General features: G+C 35.8%; 1 protein-coding gene across 2 annotated transcripts in view; it reads right to left on the bottom strand.

The window, feature by feature from the left end:
- Positions 1-21,414, bottom strand: part of OTOGL (otogelin like) — a 269,944-nt gene that overhangs the window by 98,935 nt on the left and 149,595 nt on the right. For both annotated transcript variants that reach the window (XM_032171665.1, XM_032761833.1), the window contains 7 exons: positions 19,819-20,028; positions 18,446-18,611; positions 17,739-17,813; positions 14,941-14,993; positions 13,183-13,345; positions 6,744-6,851; positions 5,850-5,988 (listed from right to left, as the gene is read on the bottom strand). In XM_032171665.1, coding sequence (XP_032027556.1) covers positions 5,850-5,988; positions 6,744-6,851; positions 13,183-13,345; positions 14,941-14,993; positions 17,739-17,813; positions 18,446-18,611; positions 19,819-20,028 — 914 coding nt within the window. The remainder of the gene's footprint in view (positions 1-5,849; positions 5,989-6,743; positions 6,852-13,182; positions 13,346-14,940; positions 14,994-17,738; positions 17,814-18,445; positions 18,612-19,818; positions 20,029-21,414) is intronic.

Genomic DNA, 21,414 nt, shown 5'->3' with positions numbered 1-21,414 from the left:
GACCTAAAACCATAAAAACCCTAGAAAAAAACCTAGGCAATACCATTCAGGACATGGGCATGAGCAAAGACTTCATGACTAAAACACCAAAAGCAATTGCAACAAAAGCCAAAATTGACAAATGGGATCTAATTAAACTAAAGAGCTCTGCACAGCAAAAGAAACTAGCATCAGAGTGAACAGGCAACCTACAGAATGGGAGAAAATTCCTGAAATCTATCCATCTGACAAAGGTCTAATATCCAGAATCTACAAGGAACTTCAACAAATTTACAAGAAAAAGACCACCCCATCAAAAAGTGGCCAAAGGATATGAACAGACACTTCTCAAAAGAAGACATTTATGCAGCCAACAAACATGAAAAAAAGCTCATCATCACTGGTCATTAGAGAAATGCAAATCAAAACCACAATGAGATATCATCTCACACCAGTTAGAATGGTGATCATTAAAAAGTCAGGAAACAACAGATGCTGGAGAGGATGTGGAGAAATAGGAATGCTTTTACACTGTTGGTGGGAGTGTAAATTAGTTCAACCATTGTGGAAGACAGTGTGGCAATTCCTCAAGGATCTAGAACCAGAAATACCACTTGACCCAGCAATCTCATTACTGAGTACATACCCAAAGATTTATAAATTATTCTACTATAAACAGACATGCACACGTATGTTTATTGCAGCACTATTCACAATAGAAAAGACTTGGAGCCAACCCAAATGCCCATCAATGACAGACTGGACAAAGAAAATGTGGCACATATATACCATGGGATACTATGTAGCCATAAAAAAGAATGAGTTCATGTCCTTTGCAGAGACATGGATGAAGCTGGATACCATCATTCTCAGCAAACTAATGCAGGAACAGAAAGCCAAACACCACATGTTCTCGCTCATAAGTGGGAGTTGAACAATAAGAACACATGGACACAGGGAGGGGAACATCATACACTGGGGCCCGTCAGGGGGTGGGGGAGCAAAGGGAGGGAGAGCATTAGGACAAATACCTAATTCGTGGGGGGATTAAAACCTAGATGACAGGTTGATGGATGTAGCAAACCACCATGGCACATGTATACCTATGTAACAAATCTGCACGTTCTGCACATGTATCCCAGAACTTAAAGTATAATTTAAAAAAGAAAAGGCAAGAAAAGGCAGAACCCAAAACCCTACTGCAGTCCTATGAAAACAGAATTCATATTTTAACAATATCCCTAGGTGATGTGCATGCACACTAAGGTTTAAGAAGTGCTGCTCTAAAAACTTCACATTGAAAGCTCGTGTATGCATTTATCACAAGCGTTAGATTGCTAGAACTAAAAATTTATGTTTAAGCTTGTGGTCTCTATTCTCAAGTGGAGACTGTTGAAAAAAGTCAAACAAGTAATTTTTTAGCTTCATAATTCAGCCGTAATTGTGCTAGCTCCTATGAGGAACCCAGAAGAAGTGTACCACATAGTTCTGACATAAAATGATACACAATCTAGATGAGTACGTAAAAATAATCAGAATATAATGAGCTGCTTAATTTTGACGTTATGACTATAAACACAATAGGATATAAGAACAGGACAGATAACTGTGAGCTGAAAATATGACTTTGAGGGAGCAGAGGAAATCAGATACAGAGAGTACACTGAGAAAAGACATAGATGAGGGATGGAGCTGACAGAACCTTTGGAAAGACTGGTGTAGGCGGTTTGACTTTATGATGCTATTGGAAGCCACTGGAGGCCACTGGAAGTCACTGTAGTTCTTAAGAAGCAATTACATGATAAGAATATGAGTCTCAGAAAGATAAATAGAAAGAAATAGTATATTATTGTGAGGATGAACTTAAGTCAGAAATATAGTCAAGAAATTGAGGGTCAGAGCTGTACATATCAATTTGGAACTCATCAGTGTGTAGCTGTAGCTAAGATTTTAGAAGTGGATGAACACACCAAGCACTAGGAGAAAGGGGTAAAGAACCACAAACAGATGTCCAGTTCAATAAACATTCAGTGAGAAACCATGTTCCCAGTATGGTACTCCTCCCTTGTGAAACAATGATGAGCAAGACTTGGTCCTTGCTCTGAAGGAACCAAATCAGTCATCTCTGAGTGGGAGCTTATGTAAGAGGAAAAGGCAACACAAGACAAAGAAGAAACCAGAGAGAAAGACTCATAATATCCAGAAAGTCAAGGGTGGAGGTAACTTAAAGGAGTGTCAGAGGCACCTAAATATCAAGGAAAATTAGGATTTGATATAAAATCAACCTGAAAAGTATATTTGTTTACGCATTCAAATTTCTAAATAGTTATCTACTTTTCTAAGCCTCTAAATTTATACTCTAAACCTTGGGGGATGAAAGGATTCTAATATAAAATTGTTTGCTAAAAGAGGCTTGTTCAAAGAAGATACTTAGAGAATGTATATTCATTAGTGTGCCTTCCGTAGGCTCCAAAAATAATCCAAACAACACAAGACAAAAAAAAAATACCCTATAGGCAACTTACCATACGCTATAATTATATGACTGCCAAATCCATTCCTAGGTATTTATTCTTTAAGAAACTTAAAATCATTCATAAAGGAAGCCAAGACAAGTACCAACACGAAAATCCAATGACGTAAAACATAAGCAAGAACCTTCCTTAAGTTTAAAAGGCTATAGATTTTACTATTCATTTTTTATTTAACAGAACTAACATAAAATGGAAGATAGTCTGTTTTCTTGACTTAGGCTTAAATAACAAAATCACACACAAACCTCTAATAACATAAAAGTCATATCCAGAAAAAAATGCATTAATCATAAGTTAGTTTGCTGGAGGAAAAGATGTTATTTTTGTTTATTCTTATGTGACTTCTTTCTAAAGCTTGCATTTTTCATTTAGAAATGTAAATCTGTGATCAGTAATGTCTAAAATTTGAGTATACAGGTAATTCAAATGCATTCAATGTAAGAAATTTTAAGGATTTTATCAGATATATAAAGCCTGGAGTTTACCAAAGCATATCATCAAAATAGCATTTCTAGAATTCAGCATAATATCTTTTTATTGTCATAACCACAAAAAATGTATAACCCAATTATGGTTTAATGTGTTACATTTATATTCACCAAACCAAGTTAATAACAATAAAAATGGCTAACATTTATTGAACACTCACTTTATATCAAATACTATCTAAGCCTTTTATATATATTTATCTATTTAATCCTCAGAACTACTTTCACAATTATTTTTCTCATTTTATAGACGAGGAAACAGAGGCACAGAACGTTTAAGAACTAGCCCATTACCTATAAATAATAAAAGTTAAGAATGAGTTAAAGAAATACCAAAACCTGGCAGAGATACAATGAAAAAAGAAAACTTCAGGCCAATATCCCTGATTAACATAGACACAAAAATCCTCAACAAAATACTAGCAAACTGAATCTAGCAGCACATCAAAAAGCTAATCCACCACAATCAAGTAGACTTTATTCCTGGAATGACAGGTTGGTGCAACATACACAAATCAATAAATGTGATTCATCACATAAACAGAACTAAAAACAAAAACCATGTGATCATCTTAACAGATGCAGGAAAAAGCTCTGGATAAAATTCAACATCCCTTCATACTAAAAATCCTCTAGAAACTAGGCATCAGAGGAATGTACCTCAAAATATTAACAGCCATCTATGACAAACCCACAACCAACATCATTCCAAATGGGCAAAAGCTAGACCCAATCCCACTGAGAAGTGGAACAAGACAAGGATGCCCACTCTCATCACTCTTATTCAACATAGTACTGGAAGTCCTAGCCAAAGCAATCAGGCAAAAGAAAGAAATAAAATGCATCCAAATAGGAAGAGGAAGTCAAAGTATCTCTCTTCACAGACAATATGATTCTACACCTGGAAAACCCCACAGCCTCTGCCCAAAGGCTCCTAGAACTGACAAACAACTTCAGTAAAGTTTCAGGATACAAAACCAATGTACAAAAATCAGCAGCATTTCTATACACCAATAACATTCAAGCTGAGAGCAAAATCAAGAATGTAATTCCATTCACAATAGCCATACACACACACAAAAATACCTAGGTATACAGCTAACCGGGAAAATGAAAGATCTCTACAACAAGAATTACAAAACACTGCTGAAAGAAATCAAGATGACACAAACAATGGAAATACATTTTATGCTCATGGGTAGGAAGAATCGATATTGTTAAAATGGCCATACTTCCCAAAGCTATCTACAAATTCAATGCCATTCCTAAGCAAAAAGAACAAAGCTGGAAGCATCAAACTACCCACCTCCAAACTATACTACAAGACTACAACAACCAAAACAGCATGGTACTGGCACAAAAACAGACACAACAGACACAATGGAACAGGTTAGAGAACCCAAAAACATAGCCACATACCTACAACCATCTGATCTTTGACAAAACTGACAATAATAAGCAATGAAGAAAGGATTCCCCATTCAATAAATGCTGCTGGGATAACCGGCTAGCCATATAGAAGATTGAAACTGGAACCTTTCCTTTCATTAAATACAAAAATCAACCAAAGATGGATTAAAGACTTAAAAGTAAGACCTAAGATCATAAAAAACCTAGAAAAAAAACTAGGGAATACTATTCTGGATATAGGCCTTGTCAAAGATTTCATAACAAAGACACCTAAAGCAATTGCAACAAAAACAAAAATTGACAAGTGGGGCCTAATTAAACTAAACAGCTTCAGCACACCCAAAGAAATGTCAACAAAGTAAACAGAAAACCTACAGAATGGGAGAAAATATTTGTAAATTATGCACCCTACAAAGGCCTAATAACCAGAATCTATAAGGAACTTAAGTCAATAAGCACAAAACAACCCCATTAGAAATGGGCAAAGGATATGAACAGACACATCTCAAAAGAATACATACATGCAGCCAACAAGCATCTGAAAAAATGCTCAACACCATTAATTATTAGAGAAATGCAAAACAAAACCATAATAAGATACCATCTCACAGCAGTCAAAATGGCTATTACTAAAAAATCAAAAAAACAACAGATGTTGGCAAGGTTGCGAAGAAAAGGGAACGCTTATACACAGCTATACACTGCTGGTAAGAATGTAAATTAGTTTAGCCACTGTAGAAAGCAGTGTGGCAATTTCTTAAAAAACTTAAAACAGAATTACCATTCAACCCAGCAATCCCATTATTGTGTATATACCCAAAGGAATACAAATTGTTCTACCATAAAGACACATGTATGTGTACATTCATTGCAGCACTACTCACAATAGCAAAGACATGGAATCAACCTAAATGCCCATCAACAGTGGAATGGATAAAGAAAATGTGGTATATATACACCATGGAATATCACGCAGCCATAAGAAAGAAATGTCTTTTGCAGCAACATGGATGCAGCTGGAGACCATTATCCTAAGTGAATTAACACAGGAACAGAAAACCAAATACTGCATGTTCTCACTTACAAGTGGGAGCTAAACATTGGGTATATATGGACACAAAGAGGGGAATAGACAATGGGGCCTACTTAAGGGTGAAGGATGGGAGGAGGGTAAGGGTCAAAAACTATCTATTGGGTACTGTGCTACTACCTGCATGATGAAATCCTTTGTACACCAAACCCCAGCAACATGTAATTTACCCACATTAACAAACCTTCATGCGTACCCCCGAACCTGAAATAAAAGTTGAAAATATACGTAATTGTTTTATAGGTTTTATAAATAACCCATGAACTCGATATATCAGGGACCAGCATACTTGTTTTTTACATTCAATCTTTATACAAATGCAAATAAAAATGTGTAACTGTGACCTACCTTTATCAAAAACACCTGGCAATCACTGATATAGTCATATTCTAGTCCATCAAAAGAATAATAATGTCGGTCCCCGTATATTGTGCACACTGCTGGGCATGGATAATACGTGCAATTGAACATTCCTCGTCGACAAACGCTATTAAAAAAATAACACAAGTTACCTTTCTAAAGAAACTTGACTCTAACTAGTGATTTCAAGTGACAGTAACATTGGAATGTCTGTATTCAAGAGAATTCATGAGCCAATATCCCTTAGGAATACTGCCAATTCATTCTGATACTACCTATTACATTGACAAATTAGGCATACGTTTTTCACTTTGTTTAAATGAATTATCAGACACCAAAACCAAGCCTGGGAATTGTGCATAGGTCATACAGAAAGTAGACGATGGAATGAAAAACTGAACACAGGTCTGCTGGTAGCTGAAAGAGCACAATGCCATCTCCCATATTTGAGTAAATTTAAATGCATTAGACATGACATTGCTCATGAGTTTAGAATCTTTGTCCATATTTTAGGGAAATTATATTTCAAATTTTATTTTATGGTATTCTTTTGACTTACCTTGAAACTGAAACCCTTCCATTAAATACGGTCTTTTCTTTGTAACATTTAGCACTTTCTTATAAACGTGAGATATTTTTTCCTATTAAACTTTTAGATTGTTGTATTTCACAGTTTTCTTCTGGGCTGAACAAATACGCATAAAGATAATGATATAGTCCCCTGCAGATAGTAACTGTCCACCAGCTCCTGCAGGCCTTTAAATTATTTGCTCAGGCTTGATTTACTTTTTGCTGATGTCAGTCCCATTAAATAAATACAAGATGATTGAAATTTACACAATTACTTAGGAAAATATTTGTGAAATAAATGGATCTCCTTACCAGGTGTAACACGGTGTAGCAATCACTTCTCCTGAGAGATATTCCCAATCTTTCCAAATACATGGGCAGCTTTCAGGAACAAAACACTTTCCTTTGTGCTCTGCCATTCTTCCAAATGAAGAATAAAATGCTATTTAGTATGAACTACAAATTTCAGTTTTAAAATATCAGTAATCTTAGCATATTAACACTGTCATCTATATTTATTACAGCTGTCTAAGGCACTCTATCTAACCTATTGAGGAGTTGAATCCAGTCTTTCTCCTCGCTTTTTCCACATAGTACCTTATGTATCACGGTACTAAATGCCAGGCAAATGACTAGATGTGATATATTGACCTTTCTGCTATTCACTGAGTGCATGAAAGGAAGACAGAAGCCTAAATTTCTAATAAAGTGAGTCATTCTGAAAAAAAATTTATAGAGGAAATGAGAGTCCCGTTCTTTAATATCTGCTACTTAAAAGAGTCTGTAGGGCCTATGATTTTCTGATGAAATAGTAAATTATTAAATGGTTAACATTTTTGTTACAAGATGTAGAGAGTAATCAAAAGCTTCTTTCTGAGTGCTTAAAGTTGAAATCAGGAGAGTTTAACTTAGGTGTGTGTGGAACTACAAAACATTATATTAAGTGTTTCACATTGTTTCTTATTTATTTAATGTGATAACTTTCTAATGTTGGTTTTCTTCCAAGTGTTATTTTCTTCTTGAAAGATTATACCCTGAAAGTGTCTAAAAATGTCTATGGTTATAAAAGTTAAACATATACAAATGTTATATTTTAATATATAATTTAAATATAAATATATAAGTATAAAATTTTAATATAAAAATTGAACTAATCTCAGGGAAGAATTAATTTTGGTGTGTTATCTAAATATTTGATATGAAGATTAAATATATATTACATATAACATCAAATCATTTAATATAAATATATATTTCAATATTCTTACAATTTTTTCTGAAAGTTTTAATAAAGTAATGATTTTTTCTAGAAGTGTTAATAATAAAATAATGATAATAGTATAACAATAATTTTGTAATTAATTATAAATATAATAAATATATAAAATAACAGTAAAGAAAAATAACATTAAATTTGAAAATTAGTTGTCATTATTTAAATAATTTGTTATTATGAGTTAATCTATAATTTATTTACATAACAAATAATAAATAAATAAAAATTAAAAGCTCCTAAAATAGATAAGGTATAAAACTTTTTTTACATTTTGCTTTAAAATATAAAAATTCAAGATTATAAAAATATAAGATTATAAAAATTAACATGGAATTCAGGAACCCTGAATTCTTGCCTCTTCTATAAAACAGAAATAATTTCTCATGTTATTTTAGCTCTCTGCTTTCTCATGGCTCTTCGTACACAGTACTGTAATTCCTTATTCAGTGTATATGCTGTCCACTAGACTTTCAGCTTCACTCGAGAGGACCATAAATATCCTGTTTATGTTCATGTCACACAATATGTAGCACATAGAAGACAACTGAAGAAACGTATTTATATAAATGATGCATTATCTCATTTAGATTTCTTTCTTTCAGACCAACAATGCCCTCGATTCTACAATCTCTCACCTTGGCCCTCCCAAACTTCTAGCCATGCATCCTGAGCTTTGAATTTTTCTTCTGCCTAGAAAATTCTTTTCCCATGTTCTGTCTGGCAAACTTATCACTTAAAACTCAATTCGATGCAATCTTTTATGTCCCCAGCTCCTTCACATACTCCCTATACTTAGCAACTTTATAAACTTTTATTGGAGGATTTATCACAATGAACTGTTAAGTACTTCATTAAATAGCTTATAGTGACAAGAACTATAAGAACAATAACAAAACTAATATTCTTGACTGCTTACTATGGCAAGGCACTATTCTAACCATTGTAACTATGCCCCTAACTGATCTTATCCTAGTGACAATCCCCTAAGGTAGATTCTATTATTATCTAATAAATGTATTTTAACAGCCCCCATTCCTACAGCTTAACACAACGCCTCAAACATTAGACGCTTCATAAACTTTAATTTTTCAGTTGTTTAAGTGAGGGAAACCTCACCAAAATGAACCACAATTCTTATATCCCCAGCCAAAGTCATGGTTTTAACTGGCGTTGCTAATTAATGACTGATGAGTTTTTCATAACTACTCAAAACTGGAAGAAGGAAAAGGAAAACTTTAAATCACTGTAAATTATAGGTGTATTTCAGAGATATTGTTAATCTGGTTCTAGATCACAGCAATAAAGTTAATATCACAATAAAGCAAGTCACACAGATTTTTTGGTTCCTAGTACATATAAAAGTTATATTTACATTATAGTCTATTAAATGCATAATAGCATTATATCTAAAAAATATGCATACCTTAATTTAAAAATACTTTATTGCAAAAAAAAATAGTTAATGATCATCTGAGCCTTCAAGGAGCCATAATCTTTTTACTGAAGGAGGGTTTTCCTTCAGTGTTGGTGGCTGCTGACTAATCAGGGTGGTGGTTGCTGAAGGCTGGGATATCTGTGGCAATTTCTTCAAATAAGACACAGTGAAGTTTGCCACATTGATTGACTCTCCCTTTCACAAAAGATTTCTCTGTAGTGTGCAATGTATTTGATAAGTGTTTTACCTAGAATTTTCATTCAAAATTGCAGTCAGTCGTCTTAAACCCTACCACTGCTTTATCAATTAAGTTTATGCAATATTCTAAATCCTTTATTATCATTCCAACAATGTTCACAGCATCTTCACTAAGTATAGATCACATCTCAAGAAACCATATTTTTTGCTCATCTGTAAGAAGCAGCTCCTCGTCCATTCAAGTTTTATCATGAGATTGAAGCAAATCAGTCATATCTTCAGGCTTCACTTCTAATTCTAGTTCTCTTGCTATTTCCTTCGCGTCTGCAGTTAACTTCCTCCACTGACGTCTTAAAACCCTCAAAGTTATCCATGAGGGTTAGAATAAACTTTTTTCAAACTCCTGTTTGTGTTGATATTTTGACCTCTGCTCATGAATCACTAATGTTCTTAATGGTATTTAGAATAGTGAATACTCTCCAAAATACTTTCAATTTTCTATTCCCAGATTCATCAGAGAAATCACTATCTATGGCAGGTATAGCCCTGTGAAATGTATTTCCTAAATAATAAGACTTTAAAGTTGAAATTACTACTTGATCAATGGCTGCAGAATAAATGTGTTAGCAAGCATGAAAACAACATTAATATATTCTTCTGCATCTCCACTGGAGCTCCTAGGTGCCAGGTGCACTGCCAATAAGTAGTAATATTTTTAAAGGAATCTTTTTTTTCTAGGCATCAGTTCTCAACAGTGGGCTGAAAATATTCAGTAAACCATGCTGTAAACAGATGTGCTGCCATCCAGGCTTTGTTGTTTCATTTACAGAGCCCAGGTAGAGTAGATTTGGCATAATTCTTAAGGGCCCTAGGATTTTTTGAATGGTAAATGAGCATTGGCTTCAACTTAAAGTCACCAGCTGCCTTAGCCCCTAACAAGAGAGTCAGCCTGTCTGTGGAAGCTTTGAAGCCAAGCATTGCCTTCTCTCTAGCTATGAAAGTCCTAGATGGCACTTTATTCCTATATAAATCTGTTTCATCTACATTGAAAATCTATTGTTTAGTGTAGCCACCTTCATCAATTATCTTAGTTGCATTTTCTGGATAACTTCCTGAAGCTTCTCCATCAGCACTTGCACTTTTATGTTATGGAGATAGTTTCTTTTCTTAAACTCCATGAGCCAACCTCTGCTGGCTTCAAACTTTTCTTCTTCAGCTTTGTCACCTCTCTCAGCCATTATAGAATTGAAAAGAGTTAAAGCCTTGCTATGGATTAAGCCTTTGCAGAAGTGAATGTTGCAGCTGATTTTATCTATCCAGACTACTAAAACTTTCTCCATATCAGCTAGCTGCTTTGCTTTCTTACCATTTGTGGGTTCACTGGAGTAACAGCACTTTTCATTTCTTTCATGAACTTTTCCTTTGCATTCACAGTTTGGCTGACTGTTGCAAAAGGACTAGCTTGTAGCCTATCTCAGCTTTCAAAATGCCTTCTTCACTAAATCTAATCATTTCTGGCTTTTGATTTAAGGTGACAGATGTGTGACTCTTCCTTTCCCTTGAACTTTCAGTGACTATTGTAGAGTTATTAATTGGCCTAATTTCAGTATTGTGTCTCAGGGAATAGAGAGACCTGAGAAAAGGGATAGTCATGGTGGAATGGCCTATACATGGAGAAATCGGAGCACATACAACATTCATCAATTAATTTTTCCATCTTATAAGGGCACCATTTGTGGAACCCTGAAATAATTACATAATAATCAAAGTTCACTGTTTACAGATATAATGATAATGAAAAAGTTCTGAAATACTGCAAAAATTACCAAAATGTGACACAGAGACACCAAGTAAGCACATGCTGTTGGAAAATGACACCAACAGACTTGCTTGATGCAGGGTTGCCACGAACCTTCAATTTGTAAAAAATGCAACACCTGTGAAGTGCAATAAAGCAAAACACAATGAAACAAAGTATGCTTGTATCTGCTTTAAGCAAGTTACAAGTGGGATAAGAAATAAACATTTCCTGAGCACTTACTATATAACTGGTGTGCAGCATATACTCAATCATCCAAGAAGTAAATATATTGTTATATCCATTTTTAAAAGAGAAACTTGAGATTTCAAGTGGTTAAGTAACTTGCCGTGAGGGACTTCAGCTTATAAGGAGGGCCAACATAGAAGCCATTTCCATCTGACTTTTCCTCTATACTACTTTCCATTTCTTCAATCCACAGTGATTTCTCAATTAGGGTTATGTGGTCCTTTTATAGTCAATAAATTGCTGGCACTGTTAGGAGCCACATAAAACAAGTCACACTGGACTATTGTGCCAAAATGAGCCAGACAAGGTCACATAGAAGACATGGCAAATCACATTACCATAAACAATGTTGTAAGAGAAAGCTATCTTAATAAAGTATTTCCAAATCTGTCAGAGGCCTCTAAGTCAATTCCAATCACATTTATTTCAATACAGTCAGAGAAGGTAGGAGGAAATCTCCTTAACGTTTTGTAGTGAGATTTAGCCAGTAAATAAATCACTGTCCAACTAAATGTCAAAGGTGGCAATAAATATATTTTAAAAGATAATAGCTCAAGCACAGCATATAAAACAAAATTAGGATATGGCTTTAATTAGCCATGCATTCCTAAGAGTCACAATCAAATCTAATAAATCAAGCAATGTTGTGGGTTTTAATTATTCTACCACAATAAAGGTTTTATTTCCCTTCTCCTTTTTACTAAAATGTCTTCCTTGCTTATCTGCTCTATGGCCTTATTTGTACCTGTCTTTATTTTCCCAGCCACGGGCACTTGTTCTTTTGTGACCTTCTTTTCTCTGCCTCCTATGTCCTTTCTTTCTAAAGAGATTGATGCCAGTCCCAAGTTACTTGGCTCGTCAACCTATTCCAGATGGGGGCCATTTAGACAAATGCGATTGTCCTGGGAAACAAACCACAAGACCTCGCTCTTCTTTGCTCCTGGTTTATATGAGCTGATCCCAGGAATCCCTTTGTGTGAACATGTTCATTGAGGAAGAATGGGTGACCTGTTTGCCTTAGATGGCACTCTCTCTGCACGGCCTCTATTTCATTACCAGAAGAGGGAGGGCCAGGGAGGCCAGATTATATGTGCGCCTGTGACGAAGCCAATAGCCACCAGATTCTGTGTTTGTCTTTCACGTGCACTAGGCATTTCTGCAATGGAAGAATATTTATGAAGCTAAGAGTAGAATATGCTGCCACAAAATAGTGGCTTATATTTATTAAATACATACACACACACACACACACACACACCACATATCACAGTGCTTAACTGAGGCTTAAAAGGAACTTGCAGAAAAATCACTCCACTAACAATGTCAGACTGGGATTTGAGCAGTGGTGTGTCTGATGCCAGAGCTCCCACTCTTACCCACTGCCCTTTGTAGCCTCAATACACTATTTTCTTTAAGATAAAACAGTTGGCATCACTATTACAACTTCACATCAACACCAGTAACTGCACAACAGAATATTTAAAAATGCACTTGAAGAGTGTTTTGAATGAAGAGTGATTAATTGTGTCACTTTCTCAAAATTGCAGTTTCATCAGGGGAGAAATTCCAACTTCATCCAGAAATGAGTTTTCTCCTCAATTCAGTGTATTACATTAATAATATTTCACAATGTTACATGAACCAAGCAAAATAATCACAATAGCCTTCTAGCTACCAACCCAGTTAACCACTAGTCAGAACAGCAATTCTGGCTATTTCTGTAAAGAATGTTTTCAGGAGATCTTGTGCTTTCAGGCAAATCCTGAATGTTCTGTATTATGAAGAAGAGGCTTACCCTGGAGCACAAACACAGCCACTTATACAGGGTGAGGATGGGGCGCAGGTGAAGTTCATGGCTAGGTTTGCACATGTAGTCTCACAATTAACACCACCAGCTGGTAATTCAGGGTTAGGAAACCTGCAGTCGAAATACTCTTTTCCCTCTGGGCAGATGTGAACTTCAGATATAAGCACAGACAAAATGTCCTTAACTTGTATTTGCTCCACAGACAAATAATCATATTGGCATGTACTTGTCATCAAAACAAAATTCACCACAAAATATTTTACCAGTTATTATTATATGACGCTGTTACTCCATGATTTTTAATGAGCTTACAAATATCCCCTAGCCAGATTCCCTTTAGTCACAAAATAGGTTTAGAATAAACCTATTTTGAGTTTGAGAATGTTAGCTGCCTTCCATAAGACAGTAACTAACTAGAGTATAATTTTCTGAAGTCAAAAAATAGGATGTTTTTATTAATTCATACAAATATTACCAATTTTTCAGCATATGTTATCAATTTTTAAGCATAATGTAAAAGCATTGTGGCTTTTACAAAGCTGCAATGAACACATGATTATTCTAAATCTTGCTTCACCTCGAGTCATTGTTTATATCAGTTCTCACTATACCACAGAAGCACAGAAGTAGACATAATTATAGTCAGGACAGGGGCTCCGTATTCTTCAGGAAAGCTTTTGGGCTCTTAGAGATCAAATAAATTTCCTCAAGTGGGGCCAGAGGAATCAAATCCTGTGGGTTCCTCTGTGAGAAGGCTAGCCACCTGGGCTTCCCTTCATTGAATCAAATGCGGCCGAGTCACCCTGAATCAAATGGGGCAGAGTCAGGATGGCCCTGTAGCTACTGAATGTGTGTGGTCCATAAACCTGTCTTGTAAAGAAGCCCTAGGCTTGTCTGAATCCTTGTAAATTCAGGGCATGTAATTCAAAGCTCTTTAATAATAATATATACCAGGCCATTCAAATACATAACAAAGCAATAATAGCTCACAATTACTTTTATCAGCCTATACTCTTCCTGCCCATTAAAATCTATGAAAGCAAGTGTTGTTTATTATGTGCCTAGAATTTGCCCATAGTAACTGAGAATTTGAGACTTTTTATATAATGAAAATAAATACTATATATAGTCCTCATATATAAGATCTTAGGAAAGATATTTAAAATGACATTCTGAAGGGATGACAGTGGATGTCATTTTACATGCATTGTTAAATTTATTGTTACTAGTCCCAGAGCCATGCTACTCATAATGCAGCCCAGGAACCAGAAGTATTAATGTTATCTTGGCCACTGATAGAAATGTAGAATCTCAGGTATCACTCCTGACCCAATGAATCAGAATCTGCATTTTAACAAGATCCCCACATGTGCACACTAAAATCTGAGAAGTGATGGTCTAAAATAGAGTTTCCCAATTTCTGTCCCACAAATGGGTTACAACACTTGCCTAGATACATATCCCTAAAGTCCTTGGGACGCCTGAGGTGGTCCTGCGTTAGGCAGCATCTCGGCAGCATCCCTGGGTTGACCTGCTCCGCCCCTGAGCTGACTTAAGACTGTCCTAAAAATATTATAATTTTCAATGTGGAAAAAGTTGAGAAGCACTGGAACACCATGTTGAAGAACATTCCCAAGGCTATAGCCATGCACATTGGGAAGAAGAGGTGATTGATGACTTCTGCCAGGAGTGGAGGCAGTATCAGAGCTGCACCCTCATTCAGGAAAACATCTTTTAAGATCTTACCAGCAGAGGGCGTTGCCAATTCATCACATTTCACAGTCCCATTTGAACACTGGCTAGAAGTAAATAAATAGTTAATTTATGGAACCAAATCTGTTTGTTTTTTTTTTCCTGAATTTCAACAACAATCTAATGTACAAGAATTGATTGAGTACATTACACAAATGTTATTTTTCCCACAGAATTTTTTACAAGCTGTTGGGTTAGGTCTGATTTCAGGAACGCTATTTCAACACTTTTTATCAAACACCTGTAAGTGTGGAGCACTGGGATAGGCATGGGAGATATGAACACCAAAATTCATAGTCCTTACCGTAATTTGTCTCGTAGGAGGGGAAGACACACAAATAAATAATGTATGCAGTGTGACACATGCAACATAGAAATATGTTAAGAGATAGAAGTAAAACAAAGAAAAAATGTTTTTAAAACCTGTTGGCAACCAACATCAGGGAATCAAAGGAAGTAAAGTCTGAACAGTTTTGAAGAGTGGATGGAGGTTATGGCACACCTAAGGTAGGAAGGCTATAACACTCAGTGGAAACACATAAACCATGAAGAAGTAAAGCAGCGTTCTACATAGCAAAGTGCAATGCAGGAAGGGGCAGGCTGTGAGAATGCCAAGAGAGGCAGAGGCTAGCTCCTAGAAGATGCTAAGATTTTACCCCTGAGGTGAGCCATTGAAGACCTAAGCAGAAAAGTGATACGGTTGCTTTGAATCATTTTGGCAGCAGCATTGAAGATAGGATGGAGTCACAGCTTCCTTGCAACTTACATTCTAAAGTCAGGGTAAAAGGCAAGAGCCGCATATAGGAAAAATTAACTTTGAAAACCCCCGAAGAAGATAACATGATGGAAAACAACACATCAGTTCTCAATAACTCCAATACAGTTTTTCTTTCAGCTTTGGACCAGATCATATGTTCTATATTTAAGCCCAGATGAAGAAGCTGAATCACATATACAGTCCACATCACATGAAAAATATGCAATGCATAGTTGAACACTAGAATGACACTCAGAGATGTGATTCACCACTGAGTCACTTCTGACTGAATTTGCTCACACTTTGAATAGCACAGAGGAACTGAGACAGACAGGTCTCAGATCACACATCCAGGTCTTCCATATCATACTTATTCTGGGACAAAGGCTTTTAAAAAGGAATGGCTAACAAAGTCACTATATTAAGTGAATTTTGATTTTTTTTCATTGAGGAGGGATGGTTACCTTTTTTTCTTGCTAGGTTTACATACATTAATTAAGTTAAATCCAAAAAGACATGACACCTCGGCAGAATGAAAGAGAGGAAAAACTAGAGGCAAGAACTCCAGAGAGGAAGGTCTAGGAAAGAGAAAATGAGACACACTGATTGCTAAAGCCGTGATGATGGAAAGGAAGAAATGGCTTTTGACTACGTGTAGAAAGTCAAATCAAGTAAAATCCAAAGTTGCTGGGTAGTTACTGATTAGGTGTTTTGAGCAAGAGGAAAGAGTCGAAAATGATTCCTGGAGCTCTGGCTTGGAAAACTGTGTGAATAGTAGTACTGCCTATCACAGAAAGATCCAAGAGCTAGTTGCCATTGTGTCTTGATGTGGATAGGAAAAGAGGTGGAGATAAAGATAAAGGTAAATTGAGCATAATCAATATTCTGCTGTGAATACAAAAATCAGCTGCAGAGCAAAGTAGGCAGGCAACAAGCACTGCCGAGCCAGGTTGCCTGGGACTAACTCCCAGCTTTAGTATCAGGTTCCTTAGCCACCTGTATCCCATTTTCCTCACCTGTAAATCAGGATGAAACAACATTGCCTATCTCTTAGGGTTATGGTGATGAGTAAGTATCTTAATAATAGATATTAAACACTTAGAATGGTGCCAGCACAAAAGAAGTTACACAGTAATGATTAGATATGATTATTATTGTTATTATCTACTGTCTATTATTATCTGTTGGCACCTATGGGGCAACTAAAAAGGGGAGGTTAGGAATTATATGTAAGTATGGACTGCTGCATGGACATGCCTAGATTTTCAACAGAAAAGTTATAACCAGAATGAGTGTTATCCTATGATTAAATGCTATCTTTCTAGTATTGATGGGCCTGGGGAGGAGGCACACTTACTACTGTGCAGGACATTTTTCAAATCTATTTTGAAATTGCTTTTTTTTGAGCCTATTCAGTAATACTATAGTATTTAAACACATACTTCACCCCTAACTTATATCTAATAACCAAAAATGATCAAAGGACTTTCATTTTGCTGTGAGATACTTAAATTCATAACTCCTTTCTGCAGTTATGAGTACAAAACTTGGTTATTTCACTTTGAAATGTCATATATGCATGTGTTTTGCATATATGTGTTTGTACATATATATACAATCATATGATTATAACATATTTAAAGATTACATTGTTACCTTTATTTTTTAATTACAGAAATCATATTTCAACTTATAGTTAGGGTTAAAAAAACCAAACACTGCATGTTCTCACTCATAAGTGGAAATTGAACAATGAGAACACTTGGACACAGGAAGGGGAACATCACACACTGGGGACTGTTGTGGGGTGGGGCGAGAGGGGAAGGATAGCATTAGGAGATATACCTAATGTAAATGACGAGTTAATGAGTGCAGCACACCAACATGGCACATGTATACATACGTAACAAACCTGCACATTGTACACATATACCCTAGAACTTAAAATATAATAAAAAATATATATATATAAAAGAAAGAATTATATTAGCACATACAACATTTGTCAAACACAATCCCCATCATCGAAACCTACCATAAGCCCGAGGGTGTGGGGATGAGCTCTCCAGGTTGATAAACACTGCCCCTATAATGACACCGGCAGTGGAATCTATAAGAAAAAAAAGTAAAGTAAATAGGATACAATTTTTTTCAAAAACCACTAAAATTCAAGCCGACCCTATGCTCTCCACTGGTCATTGTAAGGTACACTCTAAGGTCCACATTATTCTACAAGACTGCATGTAATCCTATTACACAAATGGCAAAAGCTGCTTAGACATGAAGTTTTGTGTAGCTCCAGATTTCGTTTTCTAAAATACAACTCAAACTGTGTTGTTTTAGTCACAAGAAAAATCACTGAACGCAATTCAGAGAAACATAACTGATATATCATTTAACCCTATGTATAAGACAAAGGGCTTCACTCCGTGTGTAAATTGAGAAATTTGTCAGTGCTGAGATATTAAAGTCCTGCTACTAAAGTTTGCCATGCGATAGTGAAGCACAAACCTTGTTATTGATTTGACTATGGTAAAAACAAGCAGGAATACACTTCAAGATCAACCATCAGAGATTCCTTGGCTCTTTCTGTAACTGTTGATGAACATGTGCAGGGTTTTTTTTTAAAAGAGTAAAGACGATAAGAAATATTTTTTCAAAAACTTCCATGAAAGCTCATTTAGCCCGTAAGGAGAAAAAGAGATTAAAACAGGATGCTGCCAACCTGTTTCTCTGACTTACATGGGTACACAAAAGTTAAGAGTGTCTTCATAGAATTTGCCTTCCGGACAATTACAGCCTTCAGCACAGTCATCATTGCACTGCTCCAGGGAAGAGAGAGAAATGCAGGAACGGAGGCAGAACGAGGAACAGTGATGGTACAGCATGCCCTTCTGGCACACCACAGCTAAGGACAAGGAAGTATCACTTGAGAAAGATTCCCATGGCACACAGAAACATTTTATGCCTCCTTAGAGGTCTATGACAGAAAATGAAAGTTGGCCCGTTACAAGGCAAGGAACTGGGAGACCCTTAACTGGGATGCTCAAAGAGCAACATCCTCAGTGGAAATGAAGGACTAAAGCAGGGGTTGGAAACCTTTCTCTGCAAAGGGCCAAATGGTAAATATTTTCAGCTTTGCAGAGCATATAGTCCCTGTCACAACTACTCAACTCTGCCCTTGTAGTATAGAAGCAGCCATAGACAACACGCAAACAAGTGGGCATGACTACATTTCAATAAATTTTATTCACGAAAATGCAGGAGACCTAATGGTTGTAATTTGTCAACCCCCAGACTAGAAGAAATTGGCTCATAGTATAGAAAGATGATAGAAAAGCTTCTCTACCTGCTGGGTCTGCAATTAAAAAGTTATCTCTAAGAAATTAAAATCCTAGACAGATATCCTAAACAAATTTGGTATATGAACTTACATTACTTTTATATTTACAATATTTTTGTCTTAGAAAGCCAAAATTGAGCAATTAACATCAACACCAGCCAATGATACCCCTGGAATAACTGGAATAACCCACTGAAGGAATGAGGAGGTGGAGAGAGTGGTACCCCTAAAACCTACATCACAGAAGATTCTAATGGGGATGGAGGGGTGCTGGTAAAAATAAGCTGATAAAAAAAATTATAAAACACACAAGGAAACAATCTAGCATGAATGAAAATGGCAGACAACATAAGTGTGAAAATTAGAGACCCAACAACTTGATAATAATTGCCTGTTGCATAACATCTATTTAAGCACAAATCAACTGTGTCGCTGTATTACATAATCTCTTCCACACTTTCCAATATTTAGATATGATATTTCCACGATAAGAATTTTTTAAATGTTTTAAATTAGTTCTGTGCGTATTTCAAAACATAGTTACAATAATTTTGTTTATTACGAAACTAGTCAAAAGTTATTGGTCTTATCCAACATATCTCCGATCTTAAGATATTATTTCATTCGCTTTTCATGTTTGTACATTATGAGAATATTTCAAATAACTTACATGCAATATTGACCTTTCATTTAAAAAATAAAGGCAGTCATTACAAACATAGAGGTCTCTACGGTATTATTTGATAGTCTTTATCTGTGCCATTGTACTCACCACAGAAAGAAATCTGAGCTCTGAAATCAATGGGAACACCATGCTGGCCGCAGAGGTAGGCATAGTGGGCAAGAGCATTGCACAGGCAGGAGCTTCCACACTTGCATGCATCGTGGCGGCATAGCTGATAGTACAGCCCAGGGCTAATATAGATGTGGCAAGGAGCGAAGAGCTCCTGGTGGATGACATCACAGTGTGCTGCATACCCAACTAACAAAGAGCCCCATTAGCATCTTATTTAACAGTTCAGATCTTACCCCAGAATTATCCAAGCATTTCACATTCTTAGAAATATACTGTAGCGCATATTACTTTTAATACAAGAGTGAACAATTTCAGTTTATAAGGTTTTTGTTTGTTTTTTTATAATATTGGTAACAGCACTTAATCCATAGTCAACAGTCTTTCAGGAAAAAAAAAATAGTGTATTGTACCTGAATAACATGAGTAATAGAATGGTTGAGAGAAGCAGTGGCCTCAACCATCCCATTGCATGAGGATCATCTTAGGAAACCTACTATAAAGAATTGGAGAGTATTGGGAGGCTTATTTCCAGACATCCACACACAATAAAGTGGTTCCAGATGGTGGATATCATGGCAACTCTGTGTAACACACAATTGTCTAGGAAGAATTGGGAATGATCTCATTTCAGTGGAGTCTCTGAAATGAATGGTAATGTGTCAGATGCCACACAGTCATTGAACTCAATGTCTGCACAATGCACAGTGTACAATGTCTGGCAGATATTAGGAGCTCAATAATGTTTGATAAATAAATCTATAAGTGCATGAATAATTGAATAATGAACAGAAATTGGGGATTAGGGTATATGCCAAAGGCCATGAGATGTAACTATAAAATCACCTGGGGAGGGGAGGACATCTGTGTAATCATTTCCTGAAATCTGTTGATTTTTCCCTTGAGAATGACTGCTCAGATATAATTCTTTATGGAAGTAACCAAGTTTGAAAAAACAATTCAGATTCCATCTTTCTGAAAGAGGGTAGCTTTGTGGTTTCTTGATATCGTGGACCTAGTTTGCATTGGCTTCCTAACAGATAAAATTAATCAATCTTTTCATTGTCATTGTCTTTTACAGAACAGATAAGCTGTTGGAGATCAGTTTTTTCACTACTAAGGAATTATACTGAACTTATTTTGTTGAGTATATTACATATATTTATTATTGGTAAGAAAACATGACAATTGCTCAAGTATGATATTTTTGCATTCAGTATGTATATGTATATAAAAACAAATGACAAACTATAGCAGTACACTGTTTACATATATATTCTTAATGCCCAAGGATCCTGAAAAAGCAAAGTAATACACCAAAGACGCTAATAATTTGTAGATCAAAGTATATTCCCACGGACATTAAGTTAAGGATAACTACAGAAGATCCTCATGAAAAAAATCCTTTAGAATCTAGATCAGAGTTATTCACTTTTGTCTATTTATTTTCCTTTCTTTGGGAATCTTCCTGAATTTACCTATCTGAATTTTTTTAAAGAAAATCACAGTTCATGGCAAAGCTAAAAAAAAGTTAATATAAAATATATGTATGCATGTACATAGCATGTGTGTGGT

Source organism: Hylobates moloch, unplaced genomic scaffold, assembly GCF_009828535.3.
Source record: "Hylobates moloch isolate HMO894 unplaced genomic scaffold, HMol_V3 SCAFFOLD_12, whole genome shotgun sequence".
NCBI classification, from domain to species: domain Eukaryota; kingdom Metazoa; phylum Chordata; class Mammalia; order Primates; family Hylobatidae; genus Hylobates; species Hylobates moloch.
Note: the sequence above shows the minus strand (reverse complement) of the source record. Positions and strands in the feature narration are given on the sequence as shown.